The sequence below is a fragment of the Sorex araneus genome, chromosome 6 (assembly GCF_027595985.1).
Source record: "Sorex araneus isolate mSorAra2 chromosome 6, mSorAra2.pri, whole genome shotgun sequence".
In the NCBI taxonomy this organism is placed as follows: domain Eukaryota; kingdom Metazoa; phylum Chordata; class Mammalia; order Eulipotyphla; family Soricidae; genus Sorex; species Sorex araneus.
Window position 1 is genome coordinate 57,591,167 of NC_073307.1, and position 22,216 is coordinate 57,613,382.

The 22,216-nt window shown below is 52.5% G+C and overlaps 2 protein-coding genes across 3 annotated transcripts in view; one reads left to right on the forward strand and one right to left on the reverse strand.

Annotated features, from left to right (window-relative positions):
- Positions 1 to 483: 483 nt before the first annotated feature.
- On the forward strand, positions 484 to 11,092 carry NIPA2 (NIPA magnesium transporter 2). 2 transcript variants are annotated; one of them, XM_004617567.2, is made up of 8 exons: positions 597 to 784; positions 1,442 to 1,568; positions 2,844 to 2,921; positions 4,268 to 4,497; positions 6,200 to 6,256; positions 7,013 to 7,103; positions 8,230 to 8,390; positions 9,700 to 11,092. In XM_004617567.2, exons 4-8 carry the CDS (start codon positions 4,359 to 4,361, stop codon positions 10,332 to 10,334), a joined length of 1,083 nt encoding a protein of 360 aa, XP_004617624.2. In that variant the 5' UTR covers positions 597 to 784; positions 1,442 to 1,568; positions 2,844 to 2,921; positions 4,268 to 4,358; the 3' UTR covers positions 10,335 to 11,092. The 2 variants fall into 2 exon arrangements, with proteins under 2 accessions (XP_054997008.1, XP_004617624.2); XM_055141033.1 differs by lacking the exon at positions 4,268 to 4,497 and having other exon boundaries at positions 484 to 784.
- Positions 11,093 to 12,156: 1,064 nt separating this feature from the next.
- The window catches only part of CYFIP1 (cytoplasmic FMR1 interacting protein 1), a 46,264-nt gene continuing 36,204 nt past the window's right edge, over positions 12,157 to 22,216 (reverse strand). Inside the window, 7 exon segments of the mRNA XM_055141032.1 lie at positions 12,157 to 12,947; positions 14,526 to 14,673; positions 15,167 to 15,405; positions 16,257 to 16,351; positions 16,832 to 16,904; positions 18,472 to 18,602; positions 19,660 to 19,750. Coding sequence (XP_054997007.1) covers positions 12,783 to 12,947; positions 14,526 to 14,673; positions 15,167 to 15,405; positions 16,257 to 16,351; positions 16,832 to 16,904; positions 18,472 to 18,602; positions 19,660 to 19,750 — 942 coding nt within the window. The 3' untranslated portion in view covers positions 12,157 to 12,782.

Genomic DNA, 22,216 nt, shown 5'->3' on the forward strand with positions numbered 1-22,216 from the left:
GCACCAGGTCTTGGCTGGCACCACAGGAGAAAGTGCAAGCCCCCCACCTCCCACCCCCGAGCCCCACCCGGGCCAGAACCTAGGCTCCGAACTTCCGCATTCCGGCCGCCAGGCCCCGCCCTATTTCCCTGTAGCCCCGCCCGGCTCCGCCACTAAACTCCGCCTCCCTATAAACACGCCCCTACAGCCCCGCCTCCCACGTGGCTCCGCCCCAGACCTCCCCCTGCCGAATCACTGTAGCCATACGCCTGATCGGCACCCGGCCACTCACGTCGTTCCGCCGCCGCACCGCCCTGCTTCGCGTAACCTCGCCTCCTCGATACCCCGCCCCTCCCCGCGGTAACCCCGCCTCCTCGAGCCCCGCCCCTCTGTAACCCCCGCCTCCTTTATGCTCCGCCCGCCTCTTCGATGCCCCGCCCCAGAGCCCCGCCCCGCCCCGCCCCTCCCCGTGCCCGGGTCACCGCACTCAACCTGAAGCGCTGCCGCACTCCGCGCCGCCGCCTCCCGAGCCTCCGCCTGGCTGTTGGCGTGCCCCGCGGTACGGCCCGGGCTGTGTCAGGCTCCGCGGCCGCTCTGCGCGTGCGCGTGCGCCGCCTGCGTCATCCGGCCGCGCCCGGCGCTCCTCGGCGGTGGCCTGTGTCCCCGCGGCGGCAGTCTCCGGCGCCGAGGTCGTGCGGGCCGGCTGCCCCGGGCTGTCCCCGATGGACGAGGCGGCGCGCTCGCCCCAGGGCTCGGCCACGGACTCGCGGGCCGCACGGGCGCAGCGCGGGGAGGCCCGAACTCTGTGCGTGGGGGCGTGAGCCGGGGGACCGCGGGGCTGCGGGCGGACGGAAGGCGGGAGGCCCGGCCGTTCCCGGCGCCCGCGGGGGCCGAGTCAGGACTGCGGTTCCGGCCCCGGAGAGTCGCAAGCTCCCAGCGGGCCCGACGAGCCGCCTCCCCCGCGACCGTGGCCCCATCGGGCCTGCCGGCTGCCCCCTGGGTCGTGGTCCCCTCGGGCCTGCCGGCTGTCCCCTCGGTCGTGGTCCCCTCGGTCGTGGTCCTCTCATTCGTGGTCCCCCTCGGACCTGCCGGCCGTCCCCTGATTGTGGTCCCCTCGGACCTGCTGGCTGTCCCGTCAGTGATTGCAGCTGGTCCTTTACCGAACTGAACCCTGAGCCCTACCCCTCGCACTCGCTCGGTCCACCAGACCACTTGCTGCCTCGTGCTGGGTGGCTGCCGCTGGGTGTGCATCTATGTGATGCTGGGCCCTGCCCGGTTTCCTTTCCAGAACCCCCCTCGCTCCCCCCAGTGCATCGTTATTTTCCTCCCCCTTGGCACCTTTTCTTCTTCCTGAGTTGTGGGAGGAAGTGGAGAGGACGGAGGTGCTCGCTTGGGTCCCTTGGATTTCAGTCGTAAAGGCTGCTTGGTCCTTTTGCCTACTTGTGCATTTTCTTCTTTCCAGGCCAGAGCTTCTCTGAAGGGCTTGGGGGAGACTGAAGGGTCGTGCACAGGAGGGAATGAGAAGATCACATTTCTCTGTCCACTTCCTGCCCTTGCCCCCTGTTTGACCGACCAAATCGGACTCACCTGTAAGTCTGCGTTTTAACTCCTGACTATAATGGAGCTGTACTGTTTTGTATGGAATTTATGCCCATTTTAGTTTTGGATCACACAGAGATTGTGTTTGACCTTTTGAATAGGGCACACATGTTTCTGGAAGATAGAAGGTAGTCTTGTGAAGTGAACTTACTTGATTTGCTGGTGCCACCAGTTTTGTTCTCATTAGTGCCCTCAAGCAAAAGACTTTTTTTGTTTGTTTGGGGGCCATACCTGGCGGTGCTTAGGGATCACCTTATTATTTTTTGAAGTAAAACATTTTATTTGGAGGTTTTTGAAGATGAGGAGGGAGGGAAAGCAAGAGAGGAACTCACTCAAGGGAGAACTCGGGCTTCTTCAAGCGCAGAGGGAGCCCCTACACACATCCCAGCATTAGATAGGAAATGCACGTCTCAAGAGGGGAGATGCAGGTGACACATGTGCTCAGCCACGTTGGCACAAGCAGCACATGGGCTCAAGCAGCATATGCACCTTTCGGGGATCACTTGGCCCTGCTCAGGGACCATATGGGATGACAGGGATTGAACCCAGGTCTGCCACTCGTAGGACAAGTGCCTTACCTGCTGTACTACTGCTCGAGCAATAGTGAAAAATGTGTCACATTTTCCTCCAAACTTAGACTAAGATGATCCCAGTGCAGGGAAAACTCTGACTTGGCATTTGACACTTACCCTCCCAAGCAAAAGCATTAGGAAAAATTAACTTGCTCCGTAGGTTCAGCCCCTGAGGTAATTGTTCAACTTTGGTAATTATATTGCCAAGTCTTAGTTATTTTTAAAGTTGTTTAAGCTTTTCCTCGTAAATATTAGAATGCCGATCAGGTTTATTTCTCTTTTTAATTGCATTTAACGACAGTAACATTGTACTTTTAAAAATATCAGTAAGATCAATTATGAAAGTGAAGCGTATTAAAATCTTGAAAGAATTCTGTGTAACTACTAAGTTTTTTTAATGTGTTTAAAATCTAAACAGGTTGTTTTTGGAATGTTCGGACTCCCTAGAGCACTTAGGTTCCAGGACAGGGAGTCTGTTATCTTGTGACTGTCACTTAACACATGCTTATCCTCAGCATGTTTGTTGAGCTGGTGCCACAGAGAAATCCCAGGTCCTGGGAAGTGTGGCGGGGTGAGCCGTCTTCGGGGCACCAGTGGGAATGGACCTGGCCAGCTCTGCCACTCAGCTACCTTTGAGCCTGGTCCCACTCTGAAGCACCAGCTAGTCCTTCCTGACCGGAATGTCTGTTGCAGGGTTCCCAGCTGTGCCACGTCGAGTCAGCAAGACAACCCACCCCTTCGGACAGACACCTCAGGTTGGATCTCTGAACTGTAAGTCGAAGAAAAAGATTCCTCTCCTATTTAGTGGCTGAAGCTGTCAGATTTCATTCTGTGCCCCCCCCACCCCCCCCACACAGAGCCATAGTTCCTGAGTGAATGACTCAAACCTCATTCTAGGAAAGCTTTTCTGTCAGGTTTGCCCTGTGAGCCAGGCCTTGATGGAGAACCACTCGTCTTTCAGGAACTGAAGAGTTGGGCTGCAAAATGGAACCATGTAGAGAAGGGAAGTTCTGGGGAGGGAGGAGGAAGCTGTGCACTGGAGCTGCCAATGAACCTTCCGGGCACAGCTGGAGCAGGTCTGGCCGGAGCGCCAAGCACAGCTCTGGGATCCGGGTGAGCAGGTGTGGCGGTGCACAGCAGGCACTCGCCAGGGCCAGCTGTGCAGTAAGCCTCACTCCTGTTGTGCCTTTGAAACGTCCTTAGTGAATAGAGGGGGAAAAAATAGATCTGAGATAGGATCATGAAACTTTACATAAAGTAAACGTGAAGAGAGCTCATATATAATTGTAATAAAAGTTTGGGGCCGGAGAGCTAGTACAATGGCTCAAGCACTTTTCTTTCACACTGCAGACCTGGGTTTGATCCCTGGCACCCCCATATGATGCCCCCCGGGCCCACCAGAAGTGATCCCTGAGTGCAGAGTCCTGAGCATAGAACCCTTGAGCACCGCCAGGTGCCTCCACCAAATAAAAAGCATAATACAAGTTAGGAATAGTGAACTTACAGAGAGTAGAAGATGAAATTGCTATAATTCTGTCAGTGAATTACTTTCCTTTTTTTTGGTTTTGTGCCTCAGCTGGTGATGTTCAGGGCTGTGTGCTCAGGGATCACTCCTAGTGGACTCAGGATGCTTTGGGGTGCTGGGTTTTGAACGTGGGTGGGCTTCATGCAAAGCAAGCACTCTAACTCCTGTATTTAGGGATCACTCGGGGCAGGCTCCAGGAACCAGATGGGATATGAGGGATCGAACCTTGGTTGGCTACAGGCAAGGCAAGTGCTGCCCCCGATGTACTGTCGATCCAGCCCACCTAAATCTTTTAAAGCGAAGTTGGTGGCTTGTGATCAAATACATTAGCCCATTTCCACTACCTTCTCACCCCTTCCTCTAGCAACCAGCATTGTGTTTCAATGAGTTTGTTGTTTGAGTATGGTTTTATGTCATGGGGGTGCCATTCTTTTCATACAAGTGGCAGAAGCGTAATTAGTTCAATGCTAAATTTAAAAACATCTGTGGTAATAATGAAGATTCTTCCTCTCAGATGAGAAATCGAGTAAAAATTTGAATTGCGTTTCCCAATCATTCTGTTGAAACTTGCCTTTCCTTTTGCATTGTTTAGATTTGATGACGGCATTCCTCTGCCCCCAGCACCGGCATTTGTTTTCTGTTCTGTGATCAATGTGGTTCACGGGACCTTCTTAAGTAACGAAATGAACCAGGGGCGTGGAAAATATGACTTTTATATTGGTCTTGGATTGGCTATGAGCTCCAGCATATTCATTGGAGGAAGTTTCATTTTGAAAAAAAAAGGCCTCCTGCGACTTGCCAGGAAAGGTTCCATGAGAGCAGGTAGGTCAGCCTAAGGAAATGCCATGAGTCTTCTTGCTTTATTCTTCAAGCCCAGTGGATAATGAGAACTTTGAGCTGTGAAAGAGTTTGTGTTTCAGAGAAGCAAATGTCAGTTTCATAATGAAAGAAAGAGGAAGTGAAGAGCTACTAGATGTGTGAGTTGAGTCATTTTAATGTGAGATGAGGTTCTTACCTTGGTGGGCTCAGGGAGGTCTGGTCACATTTTAGGGGTAAGAAGAAGATGCACTCTTGAAATCTTGTACTGCTGTAAGCCGGTGATAAGTCAGTAAAGAAGGAGCAAGTTCTAAAATCGAAATGGGTAACTGCTCATGCTGGCAGTCACCTCAGTGGGTCAGGGGGCAGTGCTTAATTAATGCCCAGTCTTTACATTTTTTGTTGTTGTTGTTGTTGTTTTGTTTTTCTTTTTGGGTCACACCCGGCAATGCACAGGGGCTACTCCTGGCTCTGCACTCTGGAATTACTCATGGCAGTGATCAGGGGACCATATGGGATGTTGGGAATTGAACCTGGGTCAACTGCGTGCAAGGCACTACCCACTGTGCTATTACTCCAGCACCTTTACTTTTTTTTTTAACATTGTTTTGGGGGGTTTTGTTTGTTCATTAGACCACATCCAGCAGTGCTCAGGACTAACTCCTAGCTCTGCGTTCAGGGATCACTCCCAAGCAGTGCTCAGGGAACTCCATGGTGTTGGGGATCAAACTAGGGCTTCTGCAAACAAAGCATGTGCTCTAGCCCAGAGCGATTTCCCTGTACCAGCATCAAGTCTCTCTGTTGACACAGAAGGAACTAAGAAGCTGGGACCAGAATCCAAATCTTGAAGGCTCAGTTCCTGTTGCTGAGAGCACCTCCTCCGCCTTGCAGGGAGGGCCTGAACATGTCCCCACTCACTGGCCTCCCAGAGATACTTTTCCCCTCTAAGTTCTAGACCTGCCTAAGACTCCCAGTAAAACAGACTGCCTCCCTCCTCCCTGCGCCTTCTCCATGGCCAAACCTAATTGAAGCTTTAAAACAGAGGCGCAGGGATTGGCTGCCATCTTGGATATGAGTGGCCCTTGCTCCTCAGTTGGGAGGCCAGGCTTCCGTGTCTGCGATGCTGGAGTCCACTCATCGTGGCCTTTTCTTTGGAGCAGTGTCTGAGTACTGTTTGCTTCCTGGTTTATTAGTCATCAGGAGAGCCAAGTGGTGGGGAGACTGGAGAGCCTGACAGTGGGCACTGCTCAGCCCTTCCTGTCTTGCTGGGGACCTAGGGCTTGCCCAAGCTCAAAGGAGCGTCTGCTTTCAGCTGACTCACTGGCAGCTGACCTGCTTCCAGCTGCTGTAGTCTCTTTGCTTGAAGCTGAGGTTCACACAACAAAAGAATAATGTATGAACTGAACATAAAGGACTGATTCAGTCTTTACAGAACAGTATAGTGAAAGCTTGACATTTCCATCTTCACATTGCTTTCTCCGGATGATCATAAAACTCTTGCCTAAGGAAGTCCCTTCTTTAATCATAACAAGCCCTTTCTTTAAAGCAGTCCTGGTAAAGGAAAGCTGGAAGGTCATACCTATCTGGTGCCAGCAGCTTATGTATTGGAGCAGCATTGTGTGTGAGCCCTCAGGGCATGCAGACGCCTGCCAGCATGTTAGACCAGGGTCTGGAAGCTTCCAAAGACACAGTGCTTTCTCGTTCACAGGTCAAGGTGGCCATGCGTATCTTAAAGAATGGCTGTGGTGGGCTGGACTGCTGTCAAGTAAGTGTGAGAATGTTCTGGGGAAATAGCATTACTGCCCATCGGAGCACTGCATATATGATCACAGTCATAGTATGTGACTCGTAGGGCTCAAGGCTTTGTGCTCCCATATTATTGAGCGTTTTCTGTGAAGCACATTCCGATCTCTTAAAGGAACCACACCTGGCAATGCTCAGGGGCCTAGTGGCCACATGTAGCAGAGCCGGTGGTGGGGACCACTGGGGCCACATCTGACAGTGCTTACAGGGCCATTTGGTCCCAGGGATCTAAGAGGACCTTCATTTGCCGGGTATGTACTCTACCTCTTGAACCACCCCCATTTCCTGTTACTAGCATATTTTATTTTATTTTATTGTGTTTATTATTTGTGGGGTTTTGGGGGCTATACCCTCAGTGTTCAAGGACTCTGCTCAGGAGTGACCCCTGGAGGTGCTGTGGATTGTATGTGGTCCTGGGAAGCAAGATGCAAGACCTTTCCTCCTGTCCTAGCTCTCTGGCCTCTTACATTTTGAAACTAGTGGCCGGAGGGATAGTTCAGCGGACTTGGCACTTGCCTTGTGTGTGGCTAACTCAGGTTTGCTCCCCAGCACCTAAGCCCCACCAGGAGTGAGCCCTGCACACAGAGCCAGGATTGAGCTCTGAGCTACTAAATCTGGGTTGTTACAGAAATTAGAAACTACCCAATTACTAGCATATAAACCTGTGTGAACAGAACTTGTTGTTGCTGAGAGGTTTCTTTTGTTTCTGTCTCTTAAGTGGGAGCAGGCGAGGTGGCCAACTTCGCCGCATATGCCTTTGCCCCAGCCACCCTCGTGACACCCTTAGGAGCACTCAGCGTCCTGGTAAGGTAAGGCCTCTAGGCATCGACATGATCGTGGGCAGGGTCATGCCTGGAGCTTTCCCGCCTCCTGGGCTGTCACATGCTCCATCTTCTGTGCATAGTTTGTGAAGGGGAAGGAAAATGCTTCATCTTGCTTGTATTCTGGTAGTTTTTTTGAATTTCACATTTCCTTTGTTACATTTTTCATTTGGCCTCTGTGCAGTTGGTAGGTGGTGTTAGTGGAGCTAGTGATAAGTGGCTTTCCATGCTAACTACAGGAAAAGGTTGCCTGGAGCAAAGAAAGTCCTGTACAAACCCACAAGGACTGGGCTCAGCTATCCACACTGAGGTCTGGGGTTTGGGTTTCTCTTCCGGAAATTAACTGATAGGGCATTTTCCTTCCTTTTCCAAGGCATAACATGAACATAGTAAGATACAGATAGAGTTAAAGCTATTTGAAGCATTAAGCCTTGGTAATCTAAAAATTTTATAGTCAAATGAATACATAAGGGGCCAGTAGGAGAAATTAAAGTTGAACAGATTGCAAGCATTGATTTGGGCATAAAAATCTCAAAATATTGGGCTGGAGCGATAGCACAGCAGGTAGGGCGTTTGCCTTGCACGCAGCCAACCCAGGTTTGACTCCCAGCGTCCCATATGGTCTCCTGAGCACAGCAAGGAGTAATTCCTGAGTGCATGAGCCAGGAGTAACCCCTGTGCATCGCCAGGTGTGACCTAAAAAAGGGGGAAAAAAATCTGTTAGAATATAAATTTGTATGAATGATAATTTATTTTCCGTAAAAGATGGTAATGGTAAAAAGTGGGTGATTTTGGTTTGGTTATTAAGTATGCTTTTTATTTTCCTGAAATAAACTTGGCTGAAAACCAGAATCTTCTTAAGCTTAGTATTTGATTTCAGTTGTTTAAATTTATGATGTTGATATATTAAAATGAGGTAGCTGATTATTTTATTTTGGGGCCACATCAGGGATTACTCCTGACTCTGCACTCAGGAATCATTCCTGGCAGCATTCAGGAGACCATATGGATCAGCCACATATGTGCAAAGCAAGTGCCTTATCTGCTGTACTGTCTCTCCAGCCTCAGTTGCTGATTATTTTAATGTTCGTGATCTCTCCCTCCCACATTTTAGTGCCATTCTTTCTTCATACTTCCTGAGTGAAAGACTTAATCTTCATGGGAAAATTGGATGTCTGCTAAGTATCCTAGGGTCCACTGTTATGGTCATTCATGCTCCAAAGGAAGAAGAGATTGAGACCCTAGATGAAATGTCTCACAAGCTAGGGGATCCAGGTAAGGAGAAAGCAACCTTTATTAGCCTGGCTATATTTAGTTTTGTTTGGGGGGCCACACCCAGTGGTGCTTAGGGCTTACTCCTGGCTCTGCACTCAGGACTCCTGCTGGCGGGGATTTGAGTATGTCTGTGCCCTCTCTCTGCTCTGATCTCTGGCCTGTCACTGGTCTGTTGCTATGGCCACAGTTCATTTATTTATCTTTTATGTGAGACTTTGTCATTGGGTGGCCATTTCGCCCTCATATGAAATTTTTATGCCTTGAGCTAGTAACTAAAAGAATTTTCAGTGAGGTGATAGTTTGGGCCACGCCCACTGGCACTCAAGAATGGCTGTGGCAGTGCTGGGAAACCAGATGCAATGTTTGGTATTGAAACTTAGGGTCTGCTGGTTGCCAGGCAAGTGTCTTAATCCTCCCATACTATCTGTTTGGCCCAGGATTTTTTTTTTTAACTTTAGAAATGGTTTTATTTTCAAGCAATCGTTAGGGATGCTACCCATAAAATCAACTTTGAGGGGTGAAAAAAACAAGTAGGATTTTACAGAAAAATCAGATTAGGGGGCAAACCAGCAGTGCTCAGAGTTTTTGTTTGTTTTTGGCTTTTTGGGTCGGGTCACATTCGGCGATGCTCAGGGGTTCCTTTAGCTCTGCACTCAGGAATTACTGCTGCTAGCAGTGCTCAAAGGACCTATAGGATATCAGGAATCAAACCCAATTAGCCACGTGCAAGGCAAATGCCCTACCTGCTGTACTATTGCTCCAGTCCACCAGCAGTGCTTACTCCTGGTTCTGTGCTCAGGGATCACTCCTGGTGGTGCTCAGGGCACCATATGGGGTACCAGGGATTGATTGAACCCAGGTCAGCCACATGGCAAGGCAAGTACCCTCCCCACTGTCCCATGCCTCTGGCCTCTTCACTCTGAGTTCTTTATTAGCTGCTCTCAGAATGCTCCGTCTGCCTTACCCCGAAGGTTTGTGCTGCTTTTGAAAGTTCTGTGGCTCTTGGAAGTCATGGAATCTAAAAGCCTTGTCACTGTGTATGAACATGCCCTGGCCGGGGTCAGTGCATCTGAGCAGAAGCAGTACTTCTCCATACATATATAATGGATGTATGCTGATCCCATGGGTGCGCCCATTGGCCTAGCACCGAGCTGGAGCAGAATGGACCTGGTTATTTTTTCCTTCACTTTTGGGACCAGACCTGGCAGTGCTCAGGGCCAAACCCAGGTTGGCTCCATGCCCTAGTCCTGTTTCTTTGGCCCTCCCAAGCTAGACCTTGTGATGGAACAACTTTTCTTTCCTCTTCCAGGCTTTGTCATTTTTGCAACACTTGTGGTCATTGTATCTTTGATACTAATCTTTGTGGTGGGGCCACGCCATGGCCAGAGCAACATTCTCGTGTACATCACCATCTGCTCTGTGATTGGAGCCTTCTCCGTCTCCTGCGTGAAGGGCCTGGGCATCGCCATCAAAGAACTGTTTGCCGGGAAGCCTGTGCTGCGCCACCCGCTGACCTGGGTCCTGCTACTGAGTCTCATCGTCTGTGTCAGCACACAAATCAACTACCTGAACAGGGCCCTGGACATCTTCAACACGTCCATCGTGACACCCATCTACTACGTCTTCTTCACCACCTCCGTCCTGACTTGCTCAGCCATTCTTTTTAAAGAGTGGCAGGACATGCCCGCTGATGATGTCATCGGTACCCTGAGTGGCTTCTTTACAATCATTGTGGGAATATTCTTGTTGCATGCCTTCAAAGACGTCAGCTTTAGTCTCGCGAGCTTGCCCGTGTCTTTGCGGAAGGAGGAGAAGGCTGTGAATGGCAGCCTCTCGAATGTGTATGAAGTGCTCCGTGATGAGGAAGAGAGCCTGACCTGTGGGATGGAGCCCCACACTGGCGAGAACGTCTCCCGCAGGAACGGCTCCCTGGCGGCTTTCTAGGGGAGGAGACCGGTCACCGGGCAGCTGAGTGGCCGTTTCTGAAAGCATCGTCCTCAAATGTGCTCCAGAGACAATCTTTTTTAAGGTTTCACTAATTGGACCAAGAAATTACTTTTCTTTATGTGATGGTAGCTCACTAAAATGACCTCAGCACATGGCCAGTTTCTATTAACACTGTATTGTGGTAGAGGATTTTTGATTTTCCATCATCAAAACAATGCATTAATGACAGTTCTCAATCTAGAAAATGCTTTATTTTTCCATTGGTGGTGTATCTGAGGCATCTGCCATCCCTCTCCATCCTCTCTTGACCGTTCCAAGACTTTTTGATTTAAACAAGTATGAAGTGACTCCAGTACCAGATTTATCTTGTCTGTATTTGCTGATAAATATTACTCCTTTTTGATTATTTCAGTTCCGGATCAGTAGTTTCTGGGACTCCTGAATTAGGAAGTAGAGGAGAGTGCTAGAAGGTACAACAGCAGCTTGGGAACCCTTCCCTGGCTCTTGGCAGTGCGGCAGAGGTTCTCCCACAGCGCCCCTGGGAAGCAACGTCTGTGCAGCCCAGGTGCTGCCAGTCGCTCGCTCTGACCCCTTAATGCCACCACCTGGATTCCTCTTTTTCATCAGCTCTTGTATTTTCCAATATATTTTCATAATGAGTTCTATTGTCATTTAGATCTTCTAACAACTCTGGGAAATGAAGTCTAGGTAAATTTCCTAGCTTATGTTATAATAAAAAAAAAAAATTGAAACAGTTTCTTTCTGAGTCTGAATGCTTAAAATAAGTGAAATATTTGTCAGGTATGGTTTATTTGTAGAGTATATTATACGACATTTTGGACTACTGTATATTTGTCTTTTTAAAAACACCCATGAGTTTTTTTTAAAGTTTCAAGTTTCAAACATGCAAAAAATGTGAACTAATACTTTCAGCCCACCCAGCTCCAAACCTCTCCATCCAAACAGCTCATTGGCCTTCAGATTTTTGACTCGGGAATTTGTTTCCAGACTCATCCCCCTTCTGATGCTCTGCCCCAGGTCACAGAGCTGAACCCACTAGACCATACCAGCCCCTTGTTTGGGGCGGGGGTGCATGTGGGAGCTCCCACTGCAGACTCTGGGCAGTTACTAGGTATCACGAAAAGTGACCCCTGGGGCTGCTGTTGCCCTCACTGAGAATATTACATATTCTCAGTTAATAAATTCTTAACATCACACATTTCAAATAGTTTCATTAGTTTCTTTACTCTCTGGTTTATCATTGAGTCTTATAAAAGTTAGGAACTATTAAGTTGATCATAATTGTTTTTTGGGTTTTTTTGTTTTGCTTTGTTTTGGTGTGTGGTTTTTTTTTTTTTTTTTTTTTGGTCACACCTGGTGATGCTCAGGAATTCCTCCTGGCTCTGCACTCAGGAGTTACTCCTGGTGTTGCTCAGGGGACCATATGGAATGCTGGAGATCGAACCCGGGTCTGCCATGTGCAAGGTAAATGCCCTACCTGCTGTGCTATCATTCCAGCTCCATAATTATTAAAGCAGTTTCTCATACTTGCAGTAAACGGTGAGCACAGGTGCTACAGAATGCTGTTTGTCACACAATGCTGGCCACAGGGCAGTGAATGCACATGAATGGAAGGAACAGGCAGCCATCACGGGGGCGTTGCTCACACACTACTTGTCTGCACAGACCATTTGACTCCTGGAATTCTCTGAGTGCGTGAACTTGTCCATTCTCAGGCTGCAGCTGACTAGCCCCAGACCTGGCACTTCGCTGAAGTACCCTGGCAAGCGCAGGCTCCAAGGAAATGAGTGAACATGCAGAGGCTTCTCGAGTTTTATTCTGGAGTAAAATTTAAGTCATACCTCACAATTGAGATTGCATAATAAGGGAGATGCGGTGGAAGCAGAGGAACAAGTTCACGATTTTCTCAAACACTGACAGAAAAAGCAAGGGAACAAGGGCTTAGAAAACAGTATTCAGAAAAGACAGCAGGAAAGTCCCCAAAGAAGAGCTAACAGATTACTCAGGAAGTGTCATTCCGATTGATCAAGGGTTCCATGACTTGGGTTGGCATGAGAGTTCCCGCTCAAGTATGTAACCCTGAAACACTGGTAACCCTTGGCTAAGGGATGAACGGATGTGACGCATGTTCAGACACAGCTGGGTGCTGGGACATGCCGGAGAACGGAAAAGATGTCCTAAGGATGTTCGAGCAGCCATCAGCAGCCGGTGTTCTAAGAGATCCTGATTACCAAAAGCATATACAATTTTAGTTTAGAAAAATAAGTCGATTTTATAAAAGTAAGCTTTTAGAATGAAAAGCACCCCCCTCAACAGGCACAGAGATACTTGAAAAATAGTCCCTAAGAATCTCACTACATGGTGTATGTATGGAAAGAAAAACATGCCCTTATGGTTAGGAGATGCTGCTGGGGGGCGCCCCGCTCAGCTGCTGGCCAGGGACTGGTGGATGGGCGGCTGGAAGCAGCGCACGTGCTCCACTGGGGTGCTCTCTCCATCGCCCGACTTCAGGTACTTGTCCAAGATGGTGATGATCTCGTCATTCAGAATCTGGAACTTGCGAATTCTCTCCACCATCTTCTTCAAAGGCTGTTAAGGTTAAAAGACATTCCGTCTTTTAGGGGTTTTTTGGGTTTTTTCTGACTACACAGTAGTGCTCAGGACTTACCCCTGACACTACATGGTGGGGACTATATGTGGTGCCAAGGTTCAAATGGGGGTCAGCCACATGCAAGACACAAACACCTTAATCCTTCTATGTCTTCAGCCCTCCAAGCGAAGTTTTAAATGCTTCTAATATCATTAGTCAGGGGCCAGAACGACAGTACAATGGGTAGAGCATTTGCTTTGCATGTGGCTAACCTGGGTTAGATCCCTGGCATCCATTATGGTCCCCCAAGCACCACCAGGAGCAATTCCTGGCTGCAGTCAAGAGTATGCCCTGAGCATTGCCAGGTTTGACCCGGAACCAAAAAAATCATTCATGATCTGCAAACACAAGCTCAGGAGGCAGGTTCCTAGCCCCTGCCTGCCCTTGTCTGTCACGCTTCCTTTCACAACAAAAAGGATACTGTGTGTGGCTGTGGCTAAGACTGGACACTAGGGTCCAGAGGTGCAGGCCACAGCCTTGCACACGGGAGGCACAACCCTAAGGCTACAAGGGCGACCCACGTGGAAGCTGGGAGAGCAGAGGAGAAGGCATGGCTGGAGCAAAAGAGATGAGACCAGCCAGCAACTGGGGAAGCAGGGCGCCTCCAGCATGGAGAGCCCAGGACACTGGCTGGGGCTTGCGGCTCAGCAGACAAGCAGTCCCGTCACCACTGACCTAGTGGACTGCAAGCATCAGTCAAGGTGTGCAGCCTGTGGGAGTCTGTTAGGGGAGATAGGGACCTGTCCTGACCCGGTAAGGACCTGGACACCAGAATGTGCAGAGCAGACCTGGCTGAAACAGAAAAGAACAGCCCATAGAGAACCGAAGAAAGACGTGGCACTGGAAGAGAGGTAACAGCTGAGTGAGAGTTCAACAACTGGGAACCTGCAGACAATGACAAAAAGCAACTGAAGGCCACTGGGACAGTCTAGCGGGCAGGGTGCTTGCCTTGTGGGACCTGCTGAGTGTGACCCCAAACCCCTAACACACAAGCGCACCAGCTACAACCAAGAGAGCCTGAGGACTGGAATAGGGCGTGATGGTGTGAGACTGCGAGTTTGGGCACTCTTCGGGGAGGCCAAGGCACCGTCATATACATCCTTTCAACTTGTCAGGCCACACCCAACGCTGCTCAGTCTGCTCGGGACCACGCAGTGCTGGGGAGTCAAGCGTGGGGCTTCCCCACACAAAGCTGGGGTTCTGGCCCCGGGAACAGTCAACTGCTGGCCTGCAGTTCAGATTCCTTTGGAAATGGGAAGAAAATTTCAAATGCTGATGCCTTACGTGGTGGGATGCCAACACACACCCCCAAAATGTGGCAGAGGAACACATAGGCCCCGACTGACCCCCTGACACCACAGGCCCGGCAGCACACACTGTGTGGTCAGGCCCAAGCAGGAGCTGTCTGGCTGGCTGGCCAAGTATTTCCAGGCAGGACCCAGCGGTCTGGGTGGGACGGCCCCTTCCGCCCTCTGCCCCCCCAGAGTGCCGGCTGGTTCTGCACGATGTCCACTTACCACGTTTTTGATGATCTCATCTTTGCCGTCGTGTTTCTGGACTTTGAGCAGATGGTAGCAGAAATCCAGCACGGCAAAGCGCCTCTGCTGCCCCAGGAGCACGATGACCATGCAGCCCGCCCAGTGCAGGCCGTCCCCGAAGCACTGCCTGGACGAGATCAGAGGGCGGCAGGTCAGTCCCCCAGCCCACCCGCGCCTGCAGGCTCCAGGCCCGCGGGACACACGTCTTTAGGGGGTTCCTCAAAGGCAGCATTCCCTGCCCTCCGTCGCGACCATGAACCCTGGCCGAGAGAGAATGGACAATGGGCTGAGCGTAGCTTTGCCTGCGGGGTGCAGCCAGAGTGCCTGAACGGCAACGGAGCGACACCTGTGCAGTCCCAAGTGGTCCCTGGATTCAGATGCCGGCTGGGCTGACCAAGCCTCACTGTGAGAGGGCCTGAGACCCCCTGAGCCCCTGCCAGATCATGGAACCTTCAGGAAGGGTCACCGACAGGGATATCTCAGGTTGCCCTGAATCTCCACCTGCTAGGCACCAAGAGCAAACCCTGACAGGCCTTGGCGCAGGTGAGCCTGTCCATTTCCACAGGATGTGAGGTGCTCCCCGGTCGACACCCCGCTGTGTCCCCCCTGCTGCCACTCACTCGACGGTGAATTCGTGTGTGCCCACAGGGATGCAGTAGACAAACTGCATGGCGCTCCAGAGCCGGTGAAACTCCACACACTCGTCCACGTGCATGACGCCGTTGCTGGGCAGCGGCCCACGCCAGATGGGGTCGTCCAGGAAGGTGCGGATGCGGGTGAGGATGACCTCGAACATGGACAGGCCACAGCACAGCCGCTCCTTGGTCAGCAGGTCCCCTTCACGCGCGATGGCGATTTGCTGCAGGGAGGCAGGACAGTCATGGCCACTGTGGAGTCGCCATATCCACCTGCCTCCAATTCCCACGGGCCACACCCCTCACGGTGCTCCTGGCTGTGACCATCACAGTGCTCAGGGGACCATGAGGTGTGGGCAGCCTGAGCCATCTCCCTGCCCCACACTGTCGCCTCTGGCTTAATGCAAAACCATGTGAGCTGGTAGCAGAGGATTTTCAGAAAGAAGATCCACAAAGTAAATCCACCAGCTACTACCTGGACTCGTCTTCAAACACACGGGACCCACCCGGGGCAGTGCCGGGATATGGTGCTGCACTGGGGTATCTCCGGAGACCTCACGGGACTGAACCTCTTCCAGCAAAGACTGTTCACTGGATCTCAGGGGGTTCAGTTCTTCCTAACCAGTCGTGGCTTTGCCTCTGGGGCACACGCCAATATCGTGAGGCACTCTAGGTTGTCCTAACTTGAAGGCCTGGTGGTGTGAGGTGGGGAGCAGCTGGGGATGCTGCCAGCACCCCACAATACACAGCGCAGCCCTGATGAACATGACTTAGGGACCCCCAGTCACCCCCTGCCTGCGTACGTGGGTCCAGATGGCAACTTCTGCAGATATGCAGCCTGTCTGGAAACCCCGCCCGGGGCTGTGAGGGTCTCAGCGTGCCTGAGCCTCACCAATGCCCCGTGTGTCTGGGAAGACGCTTGAAGGCCCAGAGCCCCGTGTCCAATCCGGCACATGTCAAGCACCCCCAAACAACAGGAGAGCCTGTGACAAGGGCCTGCTCTGACCTTCTTCCTTTTGTGCCCCCTGCTCTCCCTCTGGGCCCCAGCCTGATCCTGCCCACAAGGGCTGGGTACCTGAGGGGTCCCCAGTCTCTCGATCAGGGGGACGAGGTGCAGCGGGGCGTACTTGGACTCCAGTCTTTTCATCTTGGCATCCAGTCTCTCTCCCTCTGTGGAGGAAGCAATATTTCACATGCTGTTGCTGACATATATTTAGTCAAACAGAATTTTTAATATTCTCCACAGGGGCCTTCCTGGATTTTGTTGTTTTTGACCACACCTGGTTGTACTCATGACTGATTCCTCAATCTGCACTCAGGGATCACTCCCGTTCGGATCCGGGGACCCTCTGGGGTGCGAGGGATCGAACCCGGGTTGGCCACATGCAAGGCAAGTGCCCTCCCTACCCATTGTCCTATCGCTCTGGCCCCCCTGGAATTTTTTTTGTCAATGTGGCTCATTCGGTCAGACCTGGCCGCTCTACACTTACTTTAGGAATCTATGGAAACTTCCAGACCAAGTGATTCATGCCCTCAGCGACGGCCTCCCACAGCCTACACTGCTCAGAAGCATCCCCAGAGCCCAGGGCCCCTCTCCAGATGGTCCAGTAGTTGTATGTCCACTGAACCGGCTCACCCGGCCCACCTCACCTTTCACGTGAACCCGAGGCAGGATATTCTGAAAAGGAGCAGCGTGGAGCAGGTCACACACCTCCTCCAGCGACTGTGAGAGACAGAGAAGGAGGCATCAGGGACCAGGTCTCACAGTCACATAGCCAGAGACACAGCACCAAAAACAGCAAATGTCTTGGCGCCTCATGGGAAATGCACAGTCCAAGAGTTCCGAGAACTCTCCAGAACAAGGGGAAGGTGCTTCACAGAGAGGAGCTCCAGGCCACACGTGCTTCTTAAGAATTTGAGTCCGGGGCTGGAGCAATAGCACAGCAGATAGGGCATTTGCATTGCACGTGGCCAACCCGGGTTCGATTCCCGGCATCCCACATGGTCCCCCGAGCACCGCCAGGAGTTATTCCTGAGTGCAGAGCCAGGAGTTAGCCCCTGTGCATCGCCGGGTGTGACCCCTCCAAAAAAAAAAAACAAACCTTTTCAAGAATCTGAATCCAGGGGCCGGAGCGATAGCACAGCGGGTAGGGCGTTTGCCTTGCACGCGGCTGACCCGAGTTCGATCCCCGGCATCCCATATGGTCCCCCAAGCACTGCCAGGAGTAATTCCTGAGTGCAAAGCCAGGAGTAACCCCTGAGCATCGCTGGGTGTGACCCAAAAAGCAAAAAAAAAAAAAAAAAAAAAGAATCTGAATCCAGGGGCTGGAGCAATCGGACAGCAGGGAGGGAACCTGCCTTGTATGCAGCAACCCCTGCCTGTATGATTCCCCAGCACCACACAGCGTCCCCCAAGCCCTGCCAGGAGTGATCCCTCAGTGCAGAGCCAGGAGTAAACCCTAAGCACTGCCGGGTGTGGCCCCAACCCCTCTCCTTGACCCCCCCCAAAAAAGAAATTTGAATCCAGGGGCCACAGAGATAGTCTAGCAGGTAGATTCATCAGTTGGCCAGGGTTCAGGCCCCAGCAGAAGCCTCAGAGCTGAGCCCAAGTGAGAGGAACTTGTTGCAAAGGAAGCAAAGGACAGACCAGCCACAGGGCTCCGTGGACGAGCCCGAGTCCGTCCCTGAGCTCTGACATGGTTCTGGCGACCCACTAGGGCTGGGCCTGAGGACTGAGGTCAAATGTCCTATCACCAGGAGTGGCCCCAGCCCCTGGGCAACTGCAGGGGACACTGCCCCCCACGATGATACACACACACCCCATTTCAGAACATCAGAACAGAAACCTGTCAGTTTGACAAGACAAGCCACAGAGACACGCTTGGTCACAGGTGTCATTGTGGAGCCTCAATCTGGGACACAGACACGGACAGAGCATCCAGATGGGCTGAGCTGAACCACACATAGGGACACGGATGCTCCAGGGAGGACTCAGGTCCTGCCCCCGAGCTTCCCTATGCACGCGCGCGCACACACACACACATAGACACAGACAACACAGACATACACACACAGACACACAGACAGACACACAGACAGACAGACAGACAGACACACACACACACACACACACACACACACACACATCCAGGGCAGGGACCCCATGGCCAGGCAGCTTTCCTGGCGCAGGGAGCAGACGGAGCCCTATCCCACGGGTCATCAGCACCTTCAACACTGCCCTGCGCTGCCTCGAAGAACTCCAGCCCCAGAGGCGCCTCTCAGGCACTCACCAGGCTCTGTTCCACCAGCAGGCAGAAGAGCACGGCATTGCCCACCTCCCGCAGGTTCTGGAAACACACAGTCTTCAGCTCGGCGTACTCCACGATGTCCTTCAGCTGGTGGTGGAAGAATTCCAGGATGCCTGCAGGGGCGAGACATGGGTGCTGGGGAGGCGGGGACTGCACCTGGGGCCCACAGCTGGGTGACCTGACACTTTCTGAGAGCCACATGGCCGGCCCCAACATTTGCCACCGTGCACTCTGCCAGTCCCCACCCCCCACACCCCTCCTCCACCAGCCCTGGGTCTTCTGAAGTGGAGCTGTACGTGACGCCAGCATCGCTGGCCTGGGGACCCCCCACTTCAATCCCTGGCACTGCCCACAGCCTCGAGCACTGAGCCTAGAGAAGTTCCCACACTGCTGGGTGTGGTCCCAAAACCAAAAGATGTCAATGCCCCTCTGCAAGGACTTTGCAGAAGGAAGGTGTGTCCATGACAAAGGACAGAGGACACCTCCTCAGGGTGACAACAGTAGGCCCCCGCGTCCAGCCCAGGCTCCTGCAGTCCAGAAACTCTGTCCACAGTGCATGGACGCTGCACCCTGAGCCCCAACTCTGACCTGGCCCACAAGCCAGGGGAGGGGCACCTGTCACACCTTAGCTGGCCCCGCAGGAGTAGCGCTGAGGCCCCAGAACCCCGGAACAAAGGCTGAACCATCCTGCCTACTTGGCCAAGTGTCACTGGGCATGACCCCAAACAGTACTTGCGAGGCCACCCACAAAAATACTGAGGGATTTATTTTTCCTTTGGGGCCACACCCAGTGTGTTCAGAGGTCACTCCTGGGCTCTATACTCAGGGGTCACTCCTGGAGGAGCTTAGGGAATCATATGTGGTCTCAGGAATGGAACCTGGGTGGGCTATGTGCGAGGCCAGCATCTCACCTGCTGAACTCTCTCCCTGGAGCCCCCATCTCTATCGATCCTTTCAACAACAACGGAAGCCAAGACACAGGAGACAGGTCTGGCTCCGACCTCATCATGGGCTGCGGAGGCCCCCAGCGGTCTACGGACCTTCAAGGGTCGGGTTCAAGTCCACCCCCGCGCAGATGTCACCGGGTGTCCCGGAAGAAGCAGCGGTCGGCTCTCCGTCACTCCAGACCCCAAGGCCTGCACGGAGGCTCCTGCCCGGCCCAGCACTTACCGGGGGAGCCGTACTCGTGCCGCGGCAGGCGGCAGATCTTGGGCATCACCTCCATCAGCGTCTTCACGTACTGCAGGATGGTGCCTTGCAGCTGTAGGAGACGTGGCCATCAGCCCAACAGACAACACAGCCCCCCTTCAGAGGGGTGACGGCGGGGTCCGAGAGGCCCTGGGAAGCCTCCTCTCAGTCTGCCAGGTCAGGGGCTGCAGCTGGGCCAGGAGGGCAGTTAGGGAGTGAGGGCGCACATCACCCCATTCTTGGGCAGTCAGACTGATGTCTGTTTGTTTGGGGCCCACCCAGCAGTGATCAGGGTGACAAGGTGCCAGGATGGGGCCCCAGAGCCGAGCTGGAAGCCGGGCCCTCCTGCTCGTGCTGTCTGAGCTCAGCCTCAGGACAGAGCGGCCCAGCGCCACCTCATCACCCTGGAATCTGAACTGACTGACGTCTTGGTTTTTTGGGCCACACCTAACGGCGCAGGGGACCGCAAACCCAGGCTGCCTGCACATGCTCAGCCTGTTCAACCAGCTCTCCTGCCCTCAAATTTGAGGGGTTGTTTTTTTGGTGGGGGGTGATGTGGAGGACACACGACTGTGCTCAGAGCTCACCGCTGGCAGTGCTCAGGGGACCCTACGGGGTGCCAGGAATCATCCTACCCTGCACGAGGTCTCCGGCCCTCAAACTGATGTTTGATGCTGACCTATACGGTGACTCGACAGCTTCACACAACTCAGCCCACCCTCCCACCGCCCCGCCCCCAAGGATCGCTGTGCAGTCACATGGCATGAGTTCAGTATTCTCATGGCTACTGGGAAAAAGAAAAACCAATTTGACAATAATAGGGCTTACTCACTGGAAGTGAATAAACTAATGAAAAAGATTAAAAATTAACATTCTGGGGGCTGGAGAGATAGGACAGTGGGTAAGGCGTTTGCCTTGCACGCGGCCGACCCGGGTTCGATTCCCAGCATCCCATATGGTCCCCTGAGCAGGTTCGATTCCCAGCATCCCATATGGTCCCCTGAGCACCACCAGGGGTAATTCCTGAGTGCAGAGCCAGGAGTGGCCCCTGTGCATTGCCAGGTGTGACCCAAAGAAGCAAAAAAAAAAAAAAAAAAAAAAAAAATTAACATTCTGTCCTGGCTGGCGGGCAAAACACACCAGAGAATGCTCCAGACCCCACACCAAGCCGACAACACCAGGGTGCCCCAGATGGAGAAGGTGCAATCTCCCCGCTTTCTCCAGATGGAGTCCCGGAGACACTGAGCTTCTCCTAACATGGCTCTGGTATGTGAGGACCAGGACTATTTCTCCAAACCGCACGGCCACTTATGCGGCCACGCAACCTTTCCTGATATACAAAAAATCCGTTCAGGAGCGGCTCCTTCGCCCCTGAATGGCCATGATCCCAGAGGCACACAAACCAATCTCGGAACACAGTGGCTGCTGGCTAAAGTGCTCCTGCACTGTGAACTAAGCTATGGCCCCATACAGACCCGGGAGGGGAAGGGTTTTTGTCCCTCAGCCTTTTCCCCTTTGCGGCAGCATGGTGACCACCACCTTTCAGAGCCAACTGGAAAGAGAGGTAGGAGCTTGCAGTGATGGGGCACATGGGAAATCTCACAATACGGGGGCCGAACCGGCCCTGCCCCCCGCCCAAACGGGACCCCGAGCGGACGCCTACAAATGGCTCCTCCACTCCTAAACAGCCATGATCCCAGAGGCACACAAACCAATCTCAGAACGCAGTGGTTGCTGGCCGAAATACATCTAGACTTAATAACTAAAATGCCAGAATTTCAAAACTGTACAGCTGCTGTCTTGGCTGTGAGACATCATGTGCTCTTCATTATCAGCAATAGAAAATAAATGCTTTAATGATGGCTTTTCAGCAAGACTGATTATTGGGGGAAATATTCCAAATAATAATCATGCGTTTTCTGTCGAAATTGAACGTAATCAAAGTAAAGAGAGAGTAAAGTGAAAATCACCTGCCACACAGGCAGGGTGGGGGGTGGGATGAGGGGTGTACTGGGGTTCTTGGTGGTAGAACATGTGCACTGGTGAAGGAATGGGTGTTTATTGTATGACTGAGACTTAAACCTGAAAGCTTTGTAACTGTTATCATGGTGATTCAATGAAAAAAAAAAAGGAAAAAAAATCAACATCTGGACTCATGGGGGCTGAAGCACAGGCACACCCACCTGGTACCTAGTGCTGCCTAGTGGGGAGGGCCCAGCACAGGCTGTCTCGTTTACAAAGGAGCCTGGCATGCTTCCTTTGCAGAGAGAGCAGGAAGTGCCGCCCTGAGGACGGGCAGGGTGTGGCACCCAAACCACTCCCAAGTCCCCGGGGTCAACTTCCCACAAGGCCCTGGGTTCTGGCTTTTACCTCGGTGGTTCCCACCAAGTCCGAGAGGGCAGCAGGGGCCTTTAGAAGTGGGGCGGGGACCGGGAGGGGAGGTGCCTGAGTCAGGCTGGCAGGGCTCCCGGCCAGGAAGAACCCTCCTCTCCAGCAGGGGAGGTGCTCATGGACACAGTGGCTCTGCATGCAGGAGGCT

Excerpts from the sequence above, each read along its gene's own strand:
- NIPA2 (XM_004617567.2), top strand. The coding sequence starts at position 4,359 with ATGAACCAGGGGCGTGGAAAATATGACTTTTATATTGGTCTTGGATTG. Across the intron at positions 7,104-8,229 it reads GCACTCAGCGTCCTGGTAAG|TGCCATTCTTTCTTCATACT; the intron begins GTAAGGCCTCTA and ends CCCACATTTTAG. Across the intron at positions 8,391-9,699 it reads TCACAAGCTAGGGGATCCAG|GCTTTGTCATTTTTGCAACA; the intron begins GTAAGGAGAAAG and ends TTCCTCTTCCAG.